At 40.2% G+C, this 24,662-nt stretch overlaps 1 protein-coding gene across 4 annotated transcripts in view; it reads right to left on the reverse strand.

Annotated features, from left to right (window-relative positions):
- Nucleotides 1-24,662, reverse strand: part of VTI1A (vesicle transport through interaction with t-SNAREs 1A) — a 272,754-nt gene that overhangs the window by 349 nt on the left and 247,743 nt on the right. For all 4 annotated transcript variants that reach the window (XM_075504539.1, XM_075504537.1, XM_075504538.1 and 1 more), the window contains one exon: nt 1-708. This exon is cut by the window's left edge and continues 349 nt beyond it. Coding sequence is in view for 2 of the 4 variants with exons in the window: in XM_075504537.1 (XP_075360652.1) it covers nt 615-708 (94 nt within the window). In the remaining 2 variants the exon portion in view is untranslated. The remainder of the gene's footprint in view (nt 709-24,662) is intronic.

The raw sequence follows: 24,662 nt of genomic DNA on the forward strand, positions 1-24,662 counted from the left end.
AAGAAAGCCTAATTTAAAAAAAAATGTTAAACAGAGTGTTGGATTCACATCAGATACTAAACATCATCCTAAGGTTGCTCTCTTTTTAAAACTAACTACTGTTCTTAACCAGGTTATGTCTATTACTCTAATTCATGTTCGGGAGTTAGTCACAGGAGACAGGTTCACTTTCTACATCATTTGGTCTCTGCTTTACTTATAGTCTATATCACAGAAGGTCAGACACTGCTTGATATTCATACACCCCGCATAGCACAAGAAAAGTGCAAAGACCCCTCTTCCCTCGCTAAACTCTGGCAACTTACAGGCTAATTGTCTGGGGTAGAATTCGACACACGTTAAGTCTCTTTATACTGGAACAAGCCCTCACCCCAACAAATATTAAGATTCTGAAAACACTCAGATAAAGACAAAAAATTTAAGAAAAAATAATCAACCCCACATGCCATCAACTATGCCATCAATAATACAAAATATTTTACACCGCTTGCACCTGAGTTGAACAGTGGCAAAGAGAGGGAGACTCTGTCAGTGCAAGAGAATGATTCATGTGACCACTTTGTCTTAATTACTCAGAACAAGCAGTTTGTTGCTGTTAGTGAAGAACAAAGATATCAGCGTCCCTTGACAGAAAAATAAATAGCCATCATGGTGGTGAAGATGATGATGACTGCCAGAACAACAATCAAAATCCGGTTTTGGATGATCCTGAAAAAAAGCAGAAGAGACAAGAAAACCCAGTGAATAAAAAAAATAAAACAAAATAGCTGAATACATATAAAAATCATAAAAAGAAGCATGCAGATAAATATCTTGGAGAAAAGGCATGTGCCCACAAATGTAGGATTTCCTATACCATTCTGCCTATCTTGATGGTTTTTTACTTCTTTCAATTTCCAGTGCTTCCAAACGTTTCTTTATGTAGCTATTAAATACAACTTTTGCATTCCGGAAAGAATTAGACTTTTCTTAATTATGCATACACTTATATACATATTAGAATAACTGAAATACATCATGTTACAATTTATTAACCTCCTAAGAACAAATGAAATAATTAGTCCTCAGTCGATGCAATGCAAGCAGGGTGGTCTGTAATAGTAAATATCATTACATTTTTTAAGCCATCCTGAAATCTTCACAGCTTTTTTTAATCTGAACAGAAACAATTTATTAATTTTCAAGGGATTTTACTATTAAGGTACAAGATTTCAAGGAAACACATGTCAATGAGATACTTACTTGTACTAAAATACCAAGGGAAAAGTATAAAAGATAGTTTTGAAGAAAAGGATGATATAAAGAAGCAAGTGTCAAACTGTGAAGCTTATGTTGTAAAAGCATCTCCTGTCTCTGTAGCATACCTTTACTTATGGTAATAGGCAAATGTTACATTTTCTATGTAGTGTGAAAAAAAAAAAAGGAAATTAGTAACAATAAAAAGATGCCCAAAGTAGAAAGTCCTAATATTGTTCAATCATTTGTTGGGAGAAATCCCTGAGTCTAAAATCAGACACATTGCTTCAGATTTTGCCTGAAATTAATAGGTCAATTAAAATGAATAAATCAACAAAGAGTAGAATTTGAGGCATTTTATGGAAGGATTCTGGATTGTAAGAATTCAGTATTCCCATTCCCATGCCATTCCCACAGAGGAGGAAGAATATTTTCATAGGCTCTTCAGGAAACAGGAACTTTTGCAAAACATACTTGTACATGAAGCATATTGTCAGAATTGGAGAGGTGTAGCAAAAAAACCCCAAACAAAACCCACAGAAGAACCCTAAGTTATATTTATTCTTATTTCATTTTTTCTCACGTTTCTGCAAAAGAAAAGAAAAGGAAAGGAAAGAAAGAAAAGAAAAGAAAAGAAAAGAAAAGAAAAGAAAAGAAAAGAAAAGAAAAGAAAAGAAAAGAAAAGAAAAGAAAAGAAAAGAAAAGAAAAAACAGAGCCTTCACCAACCAAACAATGGTAAGAAGAGGTAAAGCTGTGTTTTGTGAAACATCAAACCAAGTACAAGGTTCCAACTTGAAGACAGGGAATGTAATGTGTTAAAACGAGCATATTTCACGCAGTGAAAGAGAGAAGAAACTCTAGAGAGCAGAGGGGAGTTTTCCTTGGTATACGTTTTTCATTCGGATGCGGGTGGATATACATATAAATTATATCGGAAAGCGTAAAGAAAAATGCAGTTTTAACCAACTCCAGCTCTCTCCTTGCTTACCCCCCACCTAAAGAAAAAGCAGTACATGGATGGATGAAAACTGTCACATCAGACAGACACCCTCCCCTGTGACACTCTAAAAGGACTAGCTCTCTATCCTCCTGACAGGTTACAAAATGATCACATTTGCTGACACGTCTTCCGCAAAACTGCTTTAGTGTTTGTGTCCACTTCCCTAGCAGGAGATGAATGGGCTGCTTTGTCCTCATTTATCACTTAAAGCTGAACTAAGATCCGTCTCGTTTATTTTTCTCTTCCTCACTAGAAAGGCTCAACCACAGCATTAATTCTTTTGCGATGACAGCTAATTCAAACTTAACAGGCAATATTTACTCTGCCAAAAGGATGAGGAGGAGGGAGGGATGTTTCTCACTCCCCCCCCCCCCCAAAAAAAAAAAAAAAAGCGTAGCAGGCTAACAAAATAAAGCTAATTAAGGGCTTTTGGTCCTTGTTGGTTTGCACTTCGATTTAACACCTGAACTTACAAGCTTCTCTTTTGTGGCGGGGTGTGACATTCTCTGCCAAACACCTGATAACAAACGATTTGTCCAGGCAAATGCATGAAAAGCGGAATATATATTTACTCACTCACCCTCATCACTCCTGAAAAGACACTCAGCAAAACTGAAACTCAGCAGTGAAATAGATTAAAAGCATGAAAACTCTTAAAACATTCAGCCTTAAGTAATACACAGTGCAGCTGGCTTGACAACCATTTTATTTGTGGGATGTGGGCCCCAAGGCATCCATAATGCTAATTTACAAAGGATTAACTGTGAGTGAAACTCGCTTAATCTAACACATAGTTAGGCAAAGGCATACATAACATAGTGTTTAAATCAACTCCTCCTATCTCTGGCCCACTGAAAAAGCATTTCGTCGTCTGAGACTTAAAATTAAAGAAAAATTTAAAAAAGCACCAAATCCTCCAAATGCTTTATTTTTAATACTCTGGCAGTACACACCCGATTGCAAGATTATTTAATCAGTGTCCACGTCTCTAAAATCCTTGTCAAGAGAACATTGAGCCAGGCATGCTGCCACCTGTATCTGCTAATTGAAGGTTCACTTACAGTGTGAATCTAGGAAATACATATCAAAGTTCAATTTCTAGGAATCTGAATTAGTCTGCACAGTGCAGCAAAAGAATATCATATTAAAAGGAACAAATTAATCATGAAATAGGATGGATGTTATCAACAGACTCCTACACCGAAGCATTATATACTTTTAATATTCAAGCCCACAGTTAAAGATTAATTTTATATCTTTAAAAAAAGAATATCGTTGAGTTTTACTGTTTTACTTTCAAAAGTGAGCAAGTAAAATTAAAGTAACTGCAGACTGCCAGAAGGATGGGGCTAGGAGGAGACCGACAGAGCCGTTTGGTAGCAGCAGGACAGTCCTGAGGAGGGCTTAGCAAGCCCGGCGTGTTGAAGTCTGAGCCTGGGAGCTGCTGCTCACAGCGAACACAAGTTCTGAGTGTCAGCGCATTTCAGATCTCAAAGTCAACAGGCAAGGGCGACCCTTCAGAGTAAAGAAAAAATGAAGAGGAAAGGAGGTTTTGAGTGATCCAAGACAGTCAAGCCAGCTCGCAGTGGTAGAACAATGGTTGGCATTGGCAGGACCCATCTGTAGGGAAGCCTATAGTACTGTCACAGCCAGACACTGCCAGTGGGTATTGCTCTAGGCAAAGCATCAAGGAATTTAAGTGGGGGAGGGAGCGATAATACCAAAGGAGAAGAAAATGGGGCCTAACATTCGCTACAAAAAACCCCCAAAGGCTAACATGATTGCAAGAAGCAGATGATAGTCTTTTATCTCTATTACACCTTAAATTCAACGAAATCTGGTGAATGAGGAAGCCCAGATTCTTCTTTGAAAATGCAAAGCATGTTTACAGGGTAAATAATTTAAGAAAGAATATATACTTGAAAGAAGACACCCATTGAAACATCCATGGCTAAAATGCCTGAAGGCAAAAACTTGTGCATTTGCATGCTGCATTTTATTAAGTTAGCACACTGTAGCTTTAAAAGAATGCATGGCCAAATTAAGAGGAATGTGTGACTGAAACATCAAGGATTCCTCAAGTTTACATTATGAATCATAGTGCTGTTGATATGAGATGAATTAACCATTTAGTCGATGCAGCTTAGGCACTGAATTCACACCAAGTTCTGCTGGAGCCCGGCGTGCTGGAACTCGTTAACAGCCAATGTCTACTGTTCCTTTCATACTCGAAACTCTAAGAGCACAAGGGCTCATTCTACTTTGACTTAGAAGAGATGAAAAATCTGAGCTTTTAAACCAAGTTCCATCTAGTTTATCATGGACAGCAGCCCAAAACATTTGGGTGCAAAACCACACAGAAACAGTAACTAAAGCAGATGCGAGGGTAATGTTAACCGCCACACTGGAAGAGTGCGCTGGACTAACAACGCAGAAAGCGCATCCCACTCCTGCCGAGTTTCCTTCTGCTCCCCCTTTCTAAACGCCTGACCCTCCGTCCTGCCTCCTGGCCACGGTGCCTACCCTCTGACCGTCGGTGCGCTGGAGGCTCCCTCCAGCCAGTGCCAGCTTTGCGAGCTGACGAATGACACCGCCTGCTTTCGGGGATCACCTCTTTGATGCGCACGGCAACCACTGCCTTGGAGAACAAGTCCACATCCATTACCGAACACTGATGTCCCTGGCAAATCAGTTCCCCCCATTCCCGCTACGGCAGAAATCGTGCTGCCTTTCCACATTCCAAAACCCAAAATGATTCACTCCTCTCCGTAGCTTCACACGCACATGCACACAATGGGTCTAACTCTGTGACATGTTTAGATCTGCTCCGTATAAACACAAAGCAGTTCCCGAATAAGCTTTTGCAAACCTTACATTAAGGATGCCAACCGTGTTTAAACCTTTTTACAAAACTGCATTCATTAGCAGGGGAGTGCACGACATCTATATGGGTTCAGCCTGATGTCTTGCACATGTCTTAGTGCCTGATTGACCAGCATTGAATAATGATGCCTTGCCATTAAGCGCTGATGGTACAATAACAATTGTCATGAAAATTAGCAATCACAGTACCATGTTAACAAAATACGGGATATAAACGAACCAGTGCAGACTCTGGGTGCATAAAGTGTTTTGTGTCCTTAACTTGAAATAATGAAGACTACAAATAAAATACTGCAAAAATTTCTTACAGAAGCTCAACTCTGACACGGATACAAATAAAAAAAATACAAATGGCTTGGGGGATCAGTTAGCACACATTCATTACAACACAGGGCTTTATTCTTAAAGAAAGCATCTCAAAAAATAGTGTCCTCAAGAACACAGACTGATTGATGACGGAGCACTGTCCAACAGTGTTTCACTGTAATACATGTATTTAAGATTTAACTAGAAGTGATTCCTATCAGTTTACTGGGCAGAAAGGCTTGTTCTCTGTATATAAGACTACATTTTAAATGGTCACTTCGAATACTTGGCTATTGTATTTTTGGGTGCCCTTTTATTTGTGATGGGCAGTTTTTGCTAACATGCAAGAAAATAGGTGCATGCAAATCAGTGGTAAGTGATTTTTAAGTGCCCAATATTCATGTGCAAATCAGCAGATTCAAACAAACACGAAGTGTAGGTCTAGTCACACAGGCAAATACATACCAGGCAAAACTAACTGTGAATTTAAAGTAATATAGCTATACTCAGATATCTTCTGGACAGACATTACTATATATAAGGACATCCTTGTTACGATATATCAGGAGCTTTCAAATGCAAGCACTAGACCCCACACAGGGGAATAAAACGTTACGATTGGTAAAGCAACGCCTTGGATACATAATGATAAATCTCTAAGTTAAGGGTATCTGGGGGCTGTTCAAGTAACTATTCATCTTTCCCATCTTTAGGTTTAAGAATGCTTTTCTTAAATAAAAGCAACTGAAAAGAACTAGACAGGCTGTGGCAAAACATAAAGACATGGCAACCTACTGAAATAAAAGAGTAAGAGAGCCCTGCCTAGCAAAATTACAGCTGGTTGGAAGTATCTGACTTGAGACACTTTTCATCATTAACAACTGAAATTAGCAAACAGAAATACCAGTGAAAAATTATCTGCACAGGTTGCATACAAATCCTTGGCCCTCTTCTAGCTGACCTGGGAAAAAGTGAAGAATCTGGAAAATACTCAAGTGTTTCTTCCACTCCCCCGCCTTCAACTCTGAAAATAAGTCCAAGTTTTTTGTGTTCTCAAGCCAGAAAAACCTATTACATTGTAATTGACATTGTATATTTAACGGTGAAAAGGCTTTGGGGGGTGGTGGAGAGGGGATGGGACCCCCTCACGGCTTATTTCATGCCAAAAAGGCTACGTTGCCCGGGCTCCACCTCCAGCCTGGAGACAGGCCGTTCCCAGCAGGAGCCTATGTCCTTTTCTCCGAATTCCTTCCCAAAGGAGCCTCTTCTTCCCCTACGGACAGGGGCTCTAGTTTCTTATGTGTAAGACCTTGGGAAAATCCATTAAGAATTGCTGAAAGCTGAGCAGATAATGAAATTAAAGCCTCAAAAATGGAGGAATGGAGAATAAAAAATGATGGCATTTTTCTAGCTGACTAGCAGGGGTTTTTGAAAGAGACAGGCCATACAAGGTGCCTAAGATACCGTCGATAGGGCTGAGGAGTTGTGCAGTGCTACATCCTCTAGCTTTAAAGTTCAGTCTTAAGGACTGGGGCTGTCTACTTGTAATAACATGGATACCAATCTCTAGTTATAATATTACACTCAAACCACATCAATGTTTTTTCCACCTGGGCCCTGAATGAAAGAATGAGTCATGTAATAACAGGTGCAGGGAGGTAGTCACACTATCCAACTTTAAACATCTAAATCATATCTAGCTAATCTCTCTCAGCTCCCTGTGTATATAAGCTACAGTCCTGCTCTGAACTGCCTTCTCTTTTTCCTGGCCATATATGCCTCCCAGGAGAACTAGTCAGTTAAGTTAGCTGCCTAGGGTAGGTGCCTACAGATTAAGTAGGGATGAATATCCCTAAAAGCTTGATCGAGGCCCAAGCAAGACAGCTTGCTAGCTCTGAAGGCAAAATCGTACAGGAAAAGCATTATCATATCGTAAAGTGTCTGTAATCTCCCATTAATCACAAACATTGCAAAGGTGAAACTCACCAGTAAAGCAGAAGATGTTCCCTGATAATTAGCCAGTAAATACCTTGATTCATCATCTCCGTTTAATGGATCCCATATTTGCACACGGAATTCTGACCAGAATCAAATATACTTCTCCTCTGACAGTTTTTCTGGAGGAGCGAGAGGAGAGACATCCCTCTCTGGGATGAATGCCTCCTGAAACGCAGTGGGCTTCCTTGGCTCAAGGAACTATGTTTCTACCTTGCTGTGTCATCTTCTGACAATCTTACCATTAAGATTAAAATTTGGAATTATTTTTATGATATCTGATAGCTAAAATACTTATTGAGATATCTAATTCATAATTGAAATCTTGCAGTACATTCCCAACGTAACAAAAACATATGAACAGCATTGGAGAACAGTGTTATTTGGTAGCCATCAGGATTATCATAGCTTGCATGAGTCCTGTCTCAAGGAGCGGGCAGTCGCAGGAGGTGCAAATAGTACCCAGGTGATCACTGGAGTTTGGAGAGAGTGGGGGGGCTGAGTGGCCTAGGAAGGAGAGATAGCTACAGGAATGATTGGAAGACAAGTGCACGCAGACTTCAGGATGCAAACTGCGAGAACAGGGAAAGCCTGAAAGAGGACCTCAGGCACGTGCGACCTAAGATAAAAAGGCAAAAGGGAAAGGTACTGTACATCTACTAGCTCAGATTTTATTCATTGCTTATTTTTTAAAACACACGGGAAGGCATTTCTGAAGGATGAAAAGTATTCTTCTGCTGCTGAGAGGCCCTGACAGGGAACACTTCTCTGCACTGTTTGTGATGCAACTTCAGCTTTCTCCTGTCTCCGTGTCCGCTCCTTCCACGGAGGGAACCCGTTACATTATTACTGTCATTAGGAGGAACAGCAGGTGGCTTCCGGGGCCACGGACACTCACCAGCCAAAACTGGAGGGGGATTAATTCATTTCATGCAAAGCAGAGGCAACACCAGATCTCTTTGGCAAGTCTAAATGAAGATCATGTGCGCAGTGGCAACTGCAAGTGGAAGGAGTCAAGGTTGTATTAATCTCCAGCCAGCCTTTCTCAGGGTACTGAAGTGTCAAGAAGAACAAATCACACATTTAGTCACCTGAGCATGACTAAGAACCATAGGCCCTAGCAAACATTACCAGTGCTTTAGAAAGAGGTCTGAGGGAGGGTGGATAGCCCAGCTGTCAGTGTAATGGCATTCTTCAGCACATCGGTTGCATGAAGCCCTGGTCCCCAAACAGTTAATAGGAAAAAAAAGCCCCTCGTCAGCACTCAAAGCTAAAGCAATTACTTCTCCAGCAGAAGAAATGTATGCAAGCTATAAAACGACAAGAACATACATGATTGCACATTGGCTTTTATGATAAATATAGTTAAATTTACATTCTGTGCAATTTGAAGAAAACAAAAATGTATAAATCCTGCTTTTTATCAACTTCCATAATCATTAGAACCCACTAAAATATATATCTTAAAGAGATGAAAGAAAGTAACATCTTTTGCCCTGCCTCACTTTAATTAATGACTAATCTACAGCTTTTAGGTGTGATGAAGCTGGAGACTGGACACAAATACTTTGCTTGCATTATTTTCCCCTTATCACACCATATTTGACTGGGCGTCTTTTTGTATGGCGAGTTTTCTACAATTGTCTTAACAATGTTGACCTCTTTTGTAAAAATCTGAAGGCATCTGCAGCAATTGTTCCTGAAGATGTGCTATCCAAAATGTTACCATTGCATGGCACTTCTTGAATGATAGAATATAATTTTTTTTGGTATATATTCATTTTTTTCAAATGCTATAAAAGAAAGGAAAACAATCATGGCTAAGGCCATTTGTGAGATGGCATTAAAAGAGCCTACTCTGAGACAGATAAAAATAATGAGAATCTTTCTGTCAAGAAGGATTTAGAAAATATCACTAGCATTATTAAAATTTAATTTTTTACTGTGCTTTTTGGTTCCCCCTTTTCCAGTGATAATGAGCAGGACTGCACACCTCCACATTGCTAGTACTTGTTTTGAGCAATAAATTCAGCCTTCCAGTCTGAAGACATTTCAGACAACAATTTTGACTGCTATAGGCTTATTTTTCAACCTGTTCTGTGCTTTGAGTCTTCCTATATAAACCAGTTCATAAGCTAATTTTCCACAAGGCCAGTGGAACAAATAAAAATCAATTTTTGCCCAACTGGTTCAGAGAAAACCTGGGAATAGTGAAGACAGAACAGTGAAAAATAAAAAGAATCGATGTATTCACAAATGGTTTACCTGATAGAGAACTAGCAAATTAGTTGACAGGAGATACTTGCCACTATTAGAGTATTTTCAGCATGTTACAGTATTTCTATTAGGGAAGCAGAAATGCCTCTACTTTGTTATGACCTCAGACACCTCAGTTTAATAACCACACCGAGGCTCCATGCATTCTGCAAAACTACAGGGCACAAAGTCAAAGTGCAAGAGCACTTGCAGATCCTGCAACCGGAGGGACCTGCAAGCCCAACCTGGCTTAGAGTGGGTGTAAGTTTTCGTGATCTCGTGGAAGGAGGGAAGATTCCTCTTTCAGTGAAGGCACGGAGACATTCATGACCTCAGGCCAACCTTGTCAAGAGGAATTTGGTCCATCAAGAAAGGAGAAAATCGTAAAACACTGCCCAGACCTCCCTCCCCAGTTAAAAACCCAAATGTTCAGGAGCATGCTGAGCAGTTTAATATCGCTTGGACAGCAGAATACAAATTTCTCCAAAGATGGGAATCCCATTCATAGACTTCAAAACTTTCAGAATCCGAAGGAAAACTCAGGGCCTAAACTTTAATATCATGGCGCAATCCATTTCATCATCTTCACCACTAATTGGGCAAGCGTTTTTGAAACCATGATACTGAGAAGGGTTTGGATGGGTGCTTATGCCTGCCAGTCTGCAGCCAGAAAAATACGTCTGGAAAACTGAAGAACGGAATCTGCTTTTTAATACAAATTAACCATCACTCCTGTGGAAATAAAACAAATTTATAATTTACAGGCTTAAATATTAAGGAAGCTCTAAGTAGCTGTAATCTTCACTCTAGTATGTGGCATTTTATACACTCCTTCATTTTTATGAGTTGGCATTAAAATGTGACTCATTTTAACAGAAAAAAAAGGAGTAAGTATGTCACTCTGAAGTAAAGGTGCATATTACCTGTTTAAAAATATTATAGCACACCATGGAGACATCATTTTTAGGGCCAAACAAAACATTACTCAATGAAGAAATGGCATGAAATAGAAAATATTCAGCAGAGGAAGGGTATTTGGATTTAAGTAGTTCCACTGCCAATAAACAGCATCATAATAAATAGCATGCATGTAGGAAAAAAGTATACCTGTTCTTCACTATTCGAGATGTAACACCTTAGAGTGGGAAACTAATAAAGATACTACTCGTCCACTAAGTACATACAGGGAGCAGCTAAAAACCACCACACATTTTGATTCCGAATCTCTTACAACTGATGCTAATTTGCTTATGATATCTGCTTGATTTAGAGCTAATCTTCTGTAAATTAACTCCTAATGCTGTCTGAAATAATCCTCTTAATGCTGGTCTGTCTTGAGTACTTTATATCAAATACCATGAAATACACAAGGCGTATACTATTTGTAGTGCTGTTGGCTGCTCTCGAATATTTGCTGCGCTTTGAAGATGCAAGCACGGTGCAGAGCCGCGCAGCCCTGGGGCAGCTCCGGGACGGCACAGGGCCGTGTTGCTCTGGTTGTCCCCTTTGAAGGGGACGGCATGCCAGGACCGTGTCCCACCACTCCTGGCCACCAGCGAGAAGAGGAGGCTCTGCCCCTCCCTACAAAATGGTGCAGGGAGGTGCAGTTCCACGCTCCAAACCTCCCACCTCCAGCAGCACATGATAATGAGAAAAACTAAACTGTTGGGGCTTTGAGATTTCTGAATGACAAGATCTGCGTTAAACAGCACTAATTATCAGCTGGAAGCCTAATCTGATAACTGGTTTGAAAAGACAGAGACAGACAATTTCGTTTCTTCAGACGGGGAAAGTATTTTTAAGGGTGTTGCTTCAGCGTCCGCCAGCTTAATTATTATTGTCAGTGTGCTAACTGTATTCAAAACTATATTTTTTCCACTAAATCCACCGGAACAATTTTCTCCCCCAACATTAATTTAACGATACAGCCGAAAACCTAATTGATATTGGTGAGCAATGCAATTCCAACATATTATTTTCTCGGTTTTTGAAACATAAATGGCAGGCACAACTTTGACTGAATGGACCTCTTTATGTTTTAACAGGCGGTTTATTGGCCCAGACTCCAACATATAACAAGCACAATTGCAAAAGCAATACATTTTTAATTGAAAAATTCATGTATTTTTACTATGAAAGTGACTCAAATAACAAGTAACATTGTCAGGTACAGGGCTTTTAAAACAATTTTTATATATGGAATGTTGTTTAGAAATTATACTCTCACCATAGAAAGCGCTTACAGGAGGCTATTAAAAGAAAAAATATGTATTGTTTAAATCATACTTTACTGGAGCTTGCTTTTTTAATCTATTAAAGAACAGATAAAGCACAGTGATCAGTGAGCTGTATGTGTCCAGCAGCCCTTCAAGAGCCTTGTGGAAATGTATAAAACAAGCAGTGATACAATCCTTTGCCAAACACTGTCATAAATTTTTTATTTGGCAGCTAACATTCTCACTAGTTTTCTTGGCAGCAATTGGGACCTTTAGCAAGAAAGGTGCAGGAGAAAAATACCTTGTTTAGAGATGTTTTCAACACTTTCTGGGATTTTTCAGAACTTCTGCCTGCAGCACATTTTACAACCACAGTCTCCAGTCACCTGATGAGTAGGTGGTGGTTTTAAACTTTTTTTTTTTAATATAGACAGCCTACTACCCCCCTCTGGCCTTCAGCCTAGGATGCGAGTGTGGAGGGAGGCTGTATGTGTTCCACAGAGATACAAGTGGTTGCTCCTCTCTGTCTAGACAAAAAAACTTGAAAATAATATCAGAATGTACCTTTCATTGCTCCTGATACTATCTGCATCTTATTCCCGGATGACAGAGATAAATGGAAGGCAAACATGTGCTGATTACTTTTGCATTTTTCTTGGGAGATCTCTGCAGAAAAGCTGGTCACAGGTGCAGCTACCCTGGTCAGCCGGTGGACTGCCTCATAAACAGAATTGTGGAGTAGATTTCTGTACCCAGATCCGCTCTTCTAGGGGCTTCTTGTTTTGGTTTGCTTTTAAAAAAAGATATACTAAACTTGACATCTGATGCACAGCCTTCCTCGGTGCACCCAGATATGCTGATGCATTGTACGTGTGAAAATATAGCTCCAGCAGTACTGTGGTTTGGGGAAAATTAAACAGTGGGCTCCTACCAATTCACTTACGGAGCAGATGTTTTATATTTTGGTATTTCATTGTTTCAGAATAGAAATAAGATGAACCTATTTTACATCTCAGCAACTTCTTCCAAAACTCTCACAACAATAAGATACGTTTTAGTCCTTCACATGGACATCAAGGAAACGGTTTGTCTTAAACAGATGTGGACCAGGAAAAGCACCTTTTCCTTATTTGCCTCAAATTGAAAGGCTGGAATTCAGTTTTAGACAGCACAAATTGCTTTAAACACAGGCTTAATTAAAGTAATGATGTTACACTTATAAACACAAACTAATAGGCTTCCCCACAGCTTGTGTTCCAGTTTTGTCTCTCGTGTTTACCAGGGCCATCATCCCAAGAACTTTCCAGAGCACACACAGACATCTAGTGGTTGGTGGGAACACTGCAGGCACGTCATTACATCTGCCAGAGCTCGACTGGAGACAGGGAAGTTATGCCAGGTATGAGTTGAGCTAATTTTGTCTCTGTTACAGCTATGGATGGGCAATCAAACAGGGAGAGAATTGCTCCCTTTGTGCCACCTCATGTAATCGTGCTGCCTCTGGTGAGAGCGCGGCTCTCTTGGCAACTCTGGCTTCCCAAATTTCCCTAATCACTGATTCCCTAATCACTTTTCACTTCAGTCTGACCTATTCTTGCCTTTCTTAGGAGTACCAATAAATTTCCCTCTCCTCGCTACTATTTTATTTCACTTAAAAACCGAAGAGCTTAATTATGTACTATCGTTTGAAAGGTTCTCTGAACGCGGCTACACGCAACAACAGTCTATTGGAGAGTGATAGAGCAATGCGATTTTACAGACAACAAAATACACGGACGATGAAAAAACACACAGTCAATAATAAATTCTAAATTGCTGGTAGAGGAATATGACTTGCTCTCCAGTCTGCATCAATCGATGGAAAGATGCCTAAAACTTCAGTGGGGTTTGAGTCCCACATCTGCAAAGGAGATCAAGAGACACGGTTTTGCACAGCGTTGTAAGAACTCAGCGCCCTGATTCTGCTCTCAGTTACACCATTTTAAATCAAGCGGTGCTCAGTGGTGTCATAACCCTGTACATCTGTGTCAGACCCTGTGTTGCAAGGGCAGACGCGAAGCCAAGAATGCAAACCAGATGTTGCTTTCCTAATGTTTTCTTGTTGTCATTTAAGTTGTTTTCATGGGGTTCTGTTTTCATTTTGGTGAGTGAAACAGGTCGACAGGACTTTTCAGAGGGCAGACTGGAGGAATGCTTCTGCATCTTCCTATTTATTTTGCGTGCGTGTGTGAATATGCATAGACTTTAAGTTACAAGCGGGAAAAATCTTTTTTTTTTTTTTTTTTTTTTTTTAAGCTTCATTTGAGCTATGCTCTGTTCCCTTGGGGCAAAGTGAAAGGTAGCTATTTGTGGATGGGAAAAAGGGCTTTTGTGAACAGCAAAACTGCATCACCAAACAGCTTAAGAAAAAGATTTTTTGAAGTTATTTTTTACTACTATTTTAAGAGGAAACAGGGATAAATATATCTTTTTTGCATGTTGACTCATTAACAAATTTAGCAATAAACACTTTGTAATTAAGTCCACTAGTTTACTGCTGTCCAGAAGTTTCTCAATACTCTTCGCACAGAAGGTTTTGGAAAACGTAGAACTAAGAAACGGTGAAGGCAAATCCCAACAGCTTGCTCAAGCAAATCTAGCCGAGGCTTAAACTCACTTCTGAACACTGAAATTTGAGATGCCGTATCAAATAAGCAGCTCTTTTTCCCTGAAGAGAAGAAACTGGGTGTAGCTAACCTAGTGCATAATAGGTTTATTCTCATTCACAAAACAGGAATTACTTTATGGCCCCAAAGTAAAACTAGCACAGAAATATACTGGCAGATTTGCTGCAGATGTGTGTTGTGACACGTATGCAGGGAATCTGCTATTAATCACATGCTAAGATTTTAATATTATGTAGGGTAATGCAGGCAATCATTACGGTGAAGGTTCTGGATTCATAAAAGCCTAACCCACAAATGGGTCTTTTAAATTTAATACATTTGAGCTCACTCTCACACACTGCATTAGTTGAATTCCCTGATTCACCCCCCTCCGCTCCCCATTACATACATTTATTTCAATATCTATTGTGTGTTTCTTTTTGTGCCTGTGCTCCACTTCTTTTCTTGCCACACATGACAGTTGTTGGGGAAAGTGCAGCTTTTCAATTCTCCCATTTACCGGACTATGACAGGAATGCTCTTCCTAGAGGGGCTGTTTGTGAGACCCCTGGACACATACCTAGCACAGGAAACGGTCTGGCTCAAATGCTGGAAAAGCCATCCTTCACCTGAATCCTTCAAAATTTGTGTCCGAACATAACTAGAACCTATGTATCCGTACCCGGGCTAAGATTACTACAGACAATTATACCGTGGAAATGCATTATTCTGACAAAGCAATCAATCACGTTATTTCTCACAATTTCAGTTCACCCCTAAAATTTTCCTTACCTCCAAAGCCAGCTGGATATTATATTACCAAAGCTGTTGAAAGGGTGTAACACTAACCATGAAGCCAAAGGCCACTAAAACTATGCAATGCATAAATTTTTATTGTTTGCTCAGCATTGAAATCTCATTAGGGCTCATAACTCATCGGTGCACTGCAAACATTTGCATCTGCTGATCATGAGAACTTAGATGGAATGTACACCTTTGGCTAATTTACTTGTTATGTTTTTAGATGTGTGTGTTGCTTTTCATTTTCCTTTTAAAAAGTCCTTACGCAGTTGTGAGTTGAATGTCCACTTTTTAAACTAAATACATTGAAACTTTCATTTGCAGTTTCTCAAGGTTGTTCTGTTGCTGGCAATGTTCATGATCATCATTTTACAAAAGCCTCGTTTGACTTAGTATTCAGGATAATCATTGTTTGAAAACTGTGCCCCATAGAGCATTTCTCTTCATTCATCCTTTCTGCTTTATGCAGTCATATTTTAATTAGATTAAAATTTGTCCTCCAATTAGCTTTCATTAAAGTTTATAGATTACAGCAAAAATCTCCACTGAGTTGTGCTTCAAAACTGTGCCTAAAGTTTAAAATGAAATAACTGTGCAAATGAAGTGATTATGAAGATTATTACTATGCAAAAAACATCAGTCGCTTCTTGGTTTACTTATACATTTAACTCTGTAATTTATTTTGCCGACTTCAATACCTCTGTGTTCTCCAGAGTAGTCATCATCATAATACCTTACAGTTACAGGATACCTTTCATTCCTAAGGATCCTTAGGGGCCTGATTCTGCAGCCCTTACGCACACCAGTAGTCCTGTTGAAGTCCCCGAAACTATTTGAGCAAGTGGTACTCGCTGCATGTGAACCAGAACCCAGCTACAGGCCAAATCCTGCTTTCAGATACCCAGGCAGCATCACCGTCGATTCGCACAGCTCAGATGCAAACCAGATATGAACATTATGTAAAAAGTCCTTTCACCTACTTCTGGGTGAGATGTGGCAGCTGTTTAATGGGGCATGGCTACAAGACTCACCTCTTTAAATGCGGGTGCGAAGACAGATGCCTCCCCCCGCAGTTAAAACTGCAGAGAAAACTGAGAATGTAATTATCGAAAGAGGAAACGACTCGGTAGGACACTGGGGCTGGGGCTGCATCTCTCCTGTCACTCATGTCTTCAGATGCGACATTGCCAAGTATCGGATGCCCAGTCGCTAATACCTCCTGCACATGCAAATTTATTATGTGCTGAAGGCAATATAAAGTTTATAGTTTGCCAGGCTGATCCTACAACCAGAGCAGACATTTATTCTGGAGCAATCTCTCGGTGGAACACATGGGACTCCATGTCGGAGCAGAGCTCCACAGAAATGGATCTGTTTGCAGGAAATTCTCTTCCAATAGCAAGAGCTATAAATATATACACATATTTAAAAAAAAAAAAAAAAAAAGAGAGATGCAGCCAACATCTTAAAACTAAAAATAGAGATACTTGGGTTACAAAAACAGGGACCTGTCTTTGCTCTAGCAACATATTTCTGATAGGAGGAACACAGTTGAAAACAAATATTTTACTACAAATGAGATGTAGTTCATAAGCATGAGAACAATTTCAGTAAAATGCAGGAGTGTAAAAAGCAGTCTTTCCTATTTTTCATGTGCTAATCCGTTGAACAATCATAAGTAAATCTTCACATCACTGAGGTAACTAAGTTATTCCCACTTAGCACATGGCAAAACTAAAGTTTAAGGGTGTCAAAGGCTAGAGGGGAGTTTATAGTTTAAATGTTCTGACTCCAAGCCCTGTACTCAAGCCAAGACCATGTTTCCAAGATGCAAGGCATCCAGCAGCAATACTAATTTTAGGAGTCATGCTCAGGTCTGTCCCTTCTTCCCCCTGCTCCCACCTCCTCTTGGTGTTCATTTCTGCCATCGCGTTGCAGCATGCCAACCTCAGTCGTGCTGATTCAACAGCTTGTGGGGCCATGTGATGAATCAGATCGAGCAATTGATCCAGGATAAAAAAAGAAAAAGAAAAAAGAAGAGGGTAGGAGAGGAGAGCTATTTTGCACTGGATCAATTCCATTTCAAGACATTGATTGGAGAACAGAAGTGCCCATGAAAACGAGAGAGCAGCTAGATGCAGCATAGAGGCAGGAGTGAGTATTTTTGGGAGCAGGAGACCCTGCTGTTGCTGCTGATGGTTTTGTACCACAGAACTGAGCTCCAAACCATTCTGAAATCATTCCATTATCGTGCTTTAACTCTTTTATATTCCTCCTTCCTTTTACCTTCCTTTGCCTGCTTTGTTCTTAGGAAGAGTGTAGCTACTCCATACTACCTTTGCACAACAAATTTGCATAAGGCAATTCAGAAACTGGAAGTATTTCACCTTCCTCAATTAAAATCTGGAACACCAAGTTCACCTTCTCAATTACATTGACTGTATTGCAGAAATACTGCTCCATTTCCTCAGTAGAATTGTCACGTTTCATAAAATACAGACAAACTAGTCATGCTTTATGTCAAGGGTGCATTTACAAATAGTTTATAAAGGATTTAGATGATTAACCATATATTGAGACAGTTAATCAAATTTAAGAGGCTATTTTAGAATTCTACAGATCAAGCAGTTATTTATAATCCTGGTTATTGCTTTCTACCTTATATCCACCCCTAATGCACACCATTATAATAGTCTACTAACTCTTTATAAATGGTTTGTGTAAGCAAAAAAAAAAAAAGCCCAAATCCTATCGTAAGGAATAGGTTAGATAATTAGGACTTTGAGACTCCTAGACTAAATGAATCAGATCCAAGAATCAGATCTTTGGAGGTAATTAGACAGTCCATGCCATGATTTAGATACTTCAAGGCCCTTAAAAATCTCAGCCCTCATCACTCTGCACATGGGACTTACGCAATTTTAAAAAGTTGGCCAAGCGTCATCTGAAAAGGCACAAATGCTGAAGTAACTGCAACAGCTGAGGAACACATCTTTTCTTTGACAAAACATCGGCATCATGGCAGGACGCTTAAAGCTTCAGTGCTTCATGCTGGTTGTGGAAAAAAAAGCCCAACAATGGAAGCCTTGAGGAATGCTAAATATAACTGGTATCCTTACAAAATACAGTCTACTCAGTTAGAAGAGAATAGGAAATTATTTCTTGTGATTTTATTCAGTCATTTTAAGCAGCATCGTCTGCATATATATACAGAACATTTTTAATGAAGAAATAGCCATAGGTTACTTTTTATTGCAGTGTGATTTATAAAGTTTCAAAAAAATATGATACCTATTCTGGAAGTATAGTGTATTTGGTGCTATTTTTGCCTAGGAATGGAAACTTGAACTGGAAATAGAGTCATTCATTCACACTTACAGGATGACATCCCGTTGACAGGCATGCAAACTTGGAAAGGTGCTACACAGTCACTCTTAAAATACAACACTATATTTTTTTTCCTTCTAAGCTTCAATTAAGTAAATGTTAAAGAGGGATCAGTACTTCGTTAAGGCTAAGGGTTCATCGTTTGCAAGAGATCATCTTTCAGAAGTACAAAGACAGAAAAGTCAAGGCCCTAACTACTAAATAAACTGTTTTCACAACAGAAGTGGCACCTTCAAGCCCCTCTACAGCAAGGTGCTGCACTGCCGGAGTTCTGCTCATTCAGATTTTGATTTTAAAGAGCGTTCCCCAGTATGATCAGAAAGGTCATCAATCCTTCCTGCCAGGCAGTTGGTTATTTGTGCTGGGATTTTTTTTTTCAATGCAGGGAGAATGAAAATCATAAAAGGAGTGAAAATATGGTTGAGGTAGATATATTCACAGATTCTAATATAGCTGGAATGCTGTCGGTGCTAACGAGCCCTGAGCAAGTGATCCGTGTCTGGCACGCTCTGCCAAACAAACTACAATTACAGGAGAACCAAAAATAAAACAAGCAACTTTAAACCTCCTGAATTTGTGAGCCTGGGCCTAAGAATCATATTTGCACTTGCTCCCACAGGCTTGCTTCCAAAAGCCACCCAAAACTGGAAGGACCTTTCTAATGGGAAGGAAGGAAGAAAAGTTTCCATTTAAGAGATGGCATTTCAAAATGGCAGAAACAGCAACTGACCCTAGAGGCTCTTGCCCCTCTGTGTCAAATTCCTACAAGAGCAGCTCGTAAGACTTCAGCTCTATCATATCTGAATCAAAATGTCAAGACTCAAAATCCACGCCATAAATCGTGCCCTCTGAAATCGAGGTACATAATCCTCTTGGCTCTGCTTTCTGTTGGGCTTCTCCAGCCTTGTGCATGCCACTGCTGTGCCAATGGAGATGTACTTTCCTTTTTTTTCTTACAGAGAAAACCTCAGTAGCCCCCAGTTTTAATGATTTTAAATGATGCACGGTGTAACTCCTTTTCCACCAGCTTCCTTGTTTTCTGCTGGTTCTAAAAAAGCTTTTGACCTGCTTGTAAGAACACCATTTCTATTTCTGTCATCCCAAATTAACAAATGAATGAGGAGAGGGGAAACTCCCCTGTCACTCCAAACCTTCACCCTCCAAGTCCCCCTGCCTCATTGCAGCCCTAGTGCTCTAAAATAAAGCAAGTATTAGCGGGCTGAAGCTTCAATGGGACATCAGCACTTGCTTAAATGATATTCCAAATCATGGGCTAAATGGCAGCGGTGGTCAGGGAGAGCAGGTATTTACTTCGTGCAGTCTCTGAGGATGCAATGGATTTATGGCTGTCAATTCTAAACAACACCGCTATTGTCTCTTCACATTTCATCTGCCTCCATTATTCATTTATGTTGATTTTGATTGATGAAGACACTTTAAAAAAGGAGAGGAGAAGGGAGGAGGGGGAGAGGAATACTTCAACTGTTTGGTCTCTAATTCCTGTAAATCTACCGTTCATACTGCAAGAGCATTACTCAAAAGAAATGTCCACCTTCACATTTTGGGAAGGATTTTTTCCTTTTACCAGTCTCTCTTCTTTCTGAAAGACTGGAAGTGGGGCGCAAGCAGTGCTTCCGACACATATCTAATCACCGTAGAGGCAGCACATCATACTACAATCAGCCAGGAAAATCAATGTTGGTCTTTTTAATGAAAAAGTGTTAAGACTTCCGCAAAACCTCTTTTACGTATTTACTTCCTATGCCACAGCTAATTAAGTTTTAGGCTGGTTTGATATGTCAAAAACTGCTTGGATCACAGAACTGAACCCAAGCAGAGTAGATATAATTTCTTCATTCAAAGTGGAAGCATCTGCCAGAAAGCTACTCTTCTGACTGTGTGGAAGTCATAAAGAAAAGGCCCAGCTTTGGCTTGTTTGCTTCCAAATACACGGTATTTACTAACCTCTCATTAAAATATCCTGACAGAATACAGATTATGAACCATCCGATACATTTCTTTCCATGGGTGGCTACGTCTGAGGCCTGGGGGTAAAGAGATTCCTGAGAGTCGTTTAAATTCAGTTCACTCCTCTCAAAGTTTTAAATGAGCTTCTGAGCAAGCACTACAAACTTGCCAAACTCTCTGCTTACTTACGGAAAAAAAAAAAAAAGAAAAAAGAAAGAAAGAAAGAAAGAAAGAAAGAAAAAAAGAAAGAAAGAAAGAAAGAAAGAAAGAAAGAAAGAAAAAGACAGACACATTCACCACGTTTGCATCTCTCCTGCTCCGAGATCTGCCCCGGCACATGCTGACTGCAACATTCAATTGACTGCCCGTAGCCAAGGGAAGCCCAGTACCCTCCTCAATATTGGGCTGCAGGATTTCCTTTCCAGTTCCACCCCTTTTTGCGCTTTAAATAGTATGAGCTATAATACAGCAAGAGAAGCAATGAAAAAAAAGGAGAGGTAAATTGTTAATAAACTGTCATTAGATGTCAGAGTCACCACCACATTCAAGAATCAACCCCTCCACTGAAATTTTTGTGTCTAAAATGTTGGTGTTTTAAAACAACTGCAGACTCAGGAAGAGAGCTTTGCTCTTTCCTATTATCTTTGAAAATGTGGGGTTAGAAACATTATTTGCAAAAAGGAAAACTTTACTTCCAAGGACAAATAGGTGAAGGGAGGAAGAGTCTGTGGAACTGCTGAATACACGAAAGCCTGCTGCTTGTCCACTGGGTTCGTTTTACAAAGCATAATTACGTCTGCATTTTTGAATATTATGTGGTTCTTATTATTACTTTCTGTACCATCTTTCATGTTTCAGCGGAGTAGGCTGCTACTAACTGGTATTAGGAAGAAACTCATTCTAATTACTCGGTATTTCTGTAGAGGCTGTAATGGCAACTCCTGGAGACGGATACAAGAATGTGTGCAAAATCAACCAGTTCTGGTTTTGAAACTCCCATCTTCACAATTTTGACTTTTCAAAATAATCTGCTCTTAATATAACACGAGTTGTCAAAGGCTGTCAAATAAACGATAAAACTCTCAGGAAATAAACATCTCTCCTCTAGTAGGTTTGTATACATTTCCGCGAAAGAGAAGAATTCTAAAAGTAAATAAACACATGGGAGGATTAGAGAAGCAATAAACAAAAGCATTTCCTCATTTTGAATTTAAGAAAAAAGGAGCCTCTTTCCAGCCATTGCCAGGAAGTATTACTGCACAGAGGTGAAGTTCGTGCTAGCTAAAGTATTATTTAATGCTAAGGCACACGGACATGCATTCACGCATACATGCACACACTAGACACACACACTACACGTATATCCCCATCCAAAATTTAAATCAAGTTTCTACCGTGCCATTATGGATTGATGGCCAGAGGATTTTAATATCAGCTTAGACCAACACAGGCACGGGACTCCTTGTTGCAAGATGATAAAGCTAATGCTGAAACCTTTGAGTCCTAATGAAGGAGTTTACAGGGTTCTTAATCCCTGCACCCCACCTCGTTTCTCTCTCGGTCCTGCTGAAAGCTTTAAAACAGTCCCCAGCACTAACATGGTACAGAGCCTGTTGAACATGCTGATCTGCTCATGATTACTCTTTGCCACTGTAAAACAATCTAACTCCTCAAGTGAATGGAGTCTGTAGCAACAATGGTGTTATTGACTTGTTGCTCCAGCTCTATTTAGTTATTACCCTCGAGGCCACAATCAATAGACTTTGCACCAAGTCAGCCTAATAAATCCCAGGCTTTCATTGGAGCTTTGCCAGAACTGCTAGAAAATCTATGGCAGTCAAACACTTAGAGTATGAATAACATAGAAAGCTGTACTGACAGCTGTATAAATTAATTAACAAGGAATGTTCTTATTCTTTTAAGAAGATCATAATGCACGTTTACCATGATTTAAGAAGTCACAGGTAGAGCAACATAAAAATTACCTTTGTGCTTTCATTTAAGATAAAAATCCAACGTGATTAAAACCAAAACAGCTTCAGACTACTTTTTCCTCCCTTTGATTATTGGATGTGCAAAAATCTGCATTCGCATTACTGCCGTGGCCGTTTAATTATTCCAAGTTTGATTTAAAAAGGAACCTAGCCCAGCAAACCCTGACCACTTAGTGTAAATTGTACAGACATTTTAACTTGATAAATGTCGATTGTTGTGTGCTTGTGTTACCGTATCCTGCATCTGCAAGGAGGACTTAAATTGTGTTTGTAAGGCAGTGATTAAAACAGAAACGAAAGGAAGGGGGGAAACAGTTGTTCAAGAAGTAAGAGGTTGGTCACTAGTGAATTCCAGGTCCTTTCAGTTCCTCCTGTAATAAGCAAATATTCTGCAGACTCAGCTGCGAGGCGCCTGATCGCAGTGTCCGGAGACGCACTGAACCTACTGTAGCAAGAGCTCGGTGCCAGCCCCGGAACAAAAGAATCTCCTTTTTGCACGTTGAAAACAAATGTAACAGATCAATAGGCTCTTACAACTGATTTGTTGCCCCAGTGGTACTTTCTGGGAGCATTCAGCTTTCCTAATGAGGGTCACAGCTTTGCGGGAAGCAACAAGCAGGGTCAGGCAGCCAGCTGGTCTGGCACTTGACACTCGCCGCGCAGTGAAGGTGAGCGATCGTGGGTGCAGCCTTTGGGCAGAGACGAACGCTTGAGACGGAGTCGTGGCAGCCTTTGCATTTTAGGGAAGGGAAGGAAAGCTTGGGCAGCAAGGAAGAGCTAAGCTGCGCTGTTAGCACAGGAAAGATGAGAGTAATCTGCCGCGGGCCTTGGCAGAACTGATCTCGCGCGCGAGGTGAGGGAAGTCAGGCCAGCGTGGAGCTTTCCACCTCTGCTCTGCCCACCCGCGACTGAGGTTACTGTCTGCTCTTGGGTGGGTGCAACCCTAACATCTTACCAGACCACCTAGTCAAGGTGTTTAACCCATCCTGCTCCTCTTGACAGGTTCGTGAGGGCCCCATGACGGCCACCAAACCTGCCCCATCTGAGGAGCGGGCAGCAAGCAGACGGGGCACAGACACTTTCAGGTGGAGAACCAGGTGTGACCATGCTCTGGGATGTCTTTCACCACCACGCTTTGTGCGCATGCTCTCACCCCGAGGATGGGCACCGCCACCTTGCACAGCTGATTGTCATGGGTTTTTTCAGACAATTAGATTTTCAATGGTCATTTCGGTACTGCTCAGTACCAGCAGAGAGGAAGAGATGAAGTTCATGTCACAGCTCTCAGTTCCTCTCCTCTGTGGCCAAATACACTTTGTATTAACTTTTTTATTCAGAAGTAGGGCTTTCAGGAACTTTGATGGTTCTAAGCGTTGATGAAGCAATTTCTATTGAAGTTTTCAATTTCTGTTTAAGCCCTCCTGCCCCAAAAGGACTCATGAGTTTTTTGGGAAAAATAGTTACACTTTGCATTTATAACCTGACCTCAAATTCTGAGGTTATTTCATTGCTTCTGAGCACTGCTCCTCCTCTCTCCCTTCCCTTCCATTTTAAATAAGCCAGATGACTTTGTTTTAAAATATCCCTTTCTGTACAGTCATCTGTAAAGTATATATGCATCAAATAAAAGAGCTGCTTGGGAATTAGGACATATTTTCAAGAATAGTAAGTGAGGTGGAGAGCCAGAGTTTCTGAGGGCTCAGTCCTGTAAAAAAGGCTTAATTTTCATTATCAGATGAATATCTGTCCTTTCAAAACGTGACTTCTCTTTTATAGGGTCAATTTCAGCACCCAAAATTGTATCATCAAAAGCTCTGTTCATATCTGGAAATTTAGGATTGAGAATTCACTGAAATTAATTTGAACACAACAGGGAAGCGCTGGAGGCCTTACGGCTCTCCCCCTGGCAATGTACCATTGGAGGTGACCATATGTCATTGTCTGGCACCTTGTTAGCAGAATGGAGTTACTCCG

Source organism: Mycteria americana, chromosome 6, assembly GCF_035582795.1.
Source record: "Mycteria americana isolate JAX WOST 10 ecotype Jacksonville Zoo and Gardens chromosome 6, USCA_MyAme_1.0, whole genome shotgun sequence".
Classification (NCBI taxonomy): Eukaryota; Metazoa; Chordata; class Aves; order Ciconiiformes; family Ciconiidae; genus Mycteria; species Mycteria americana.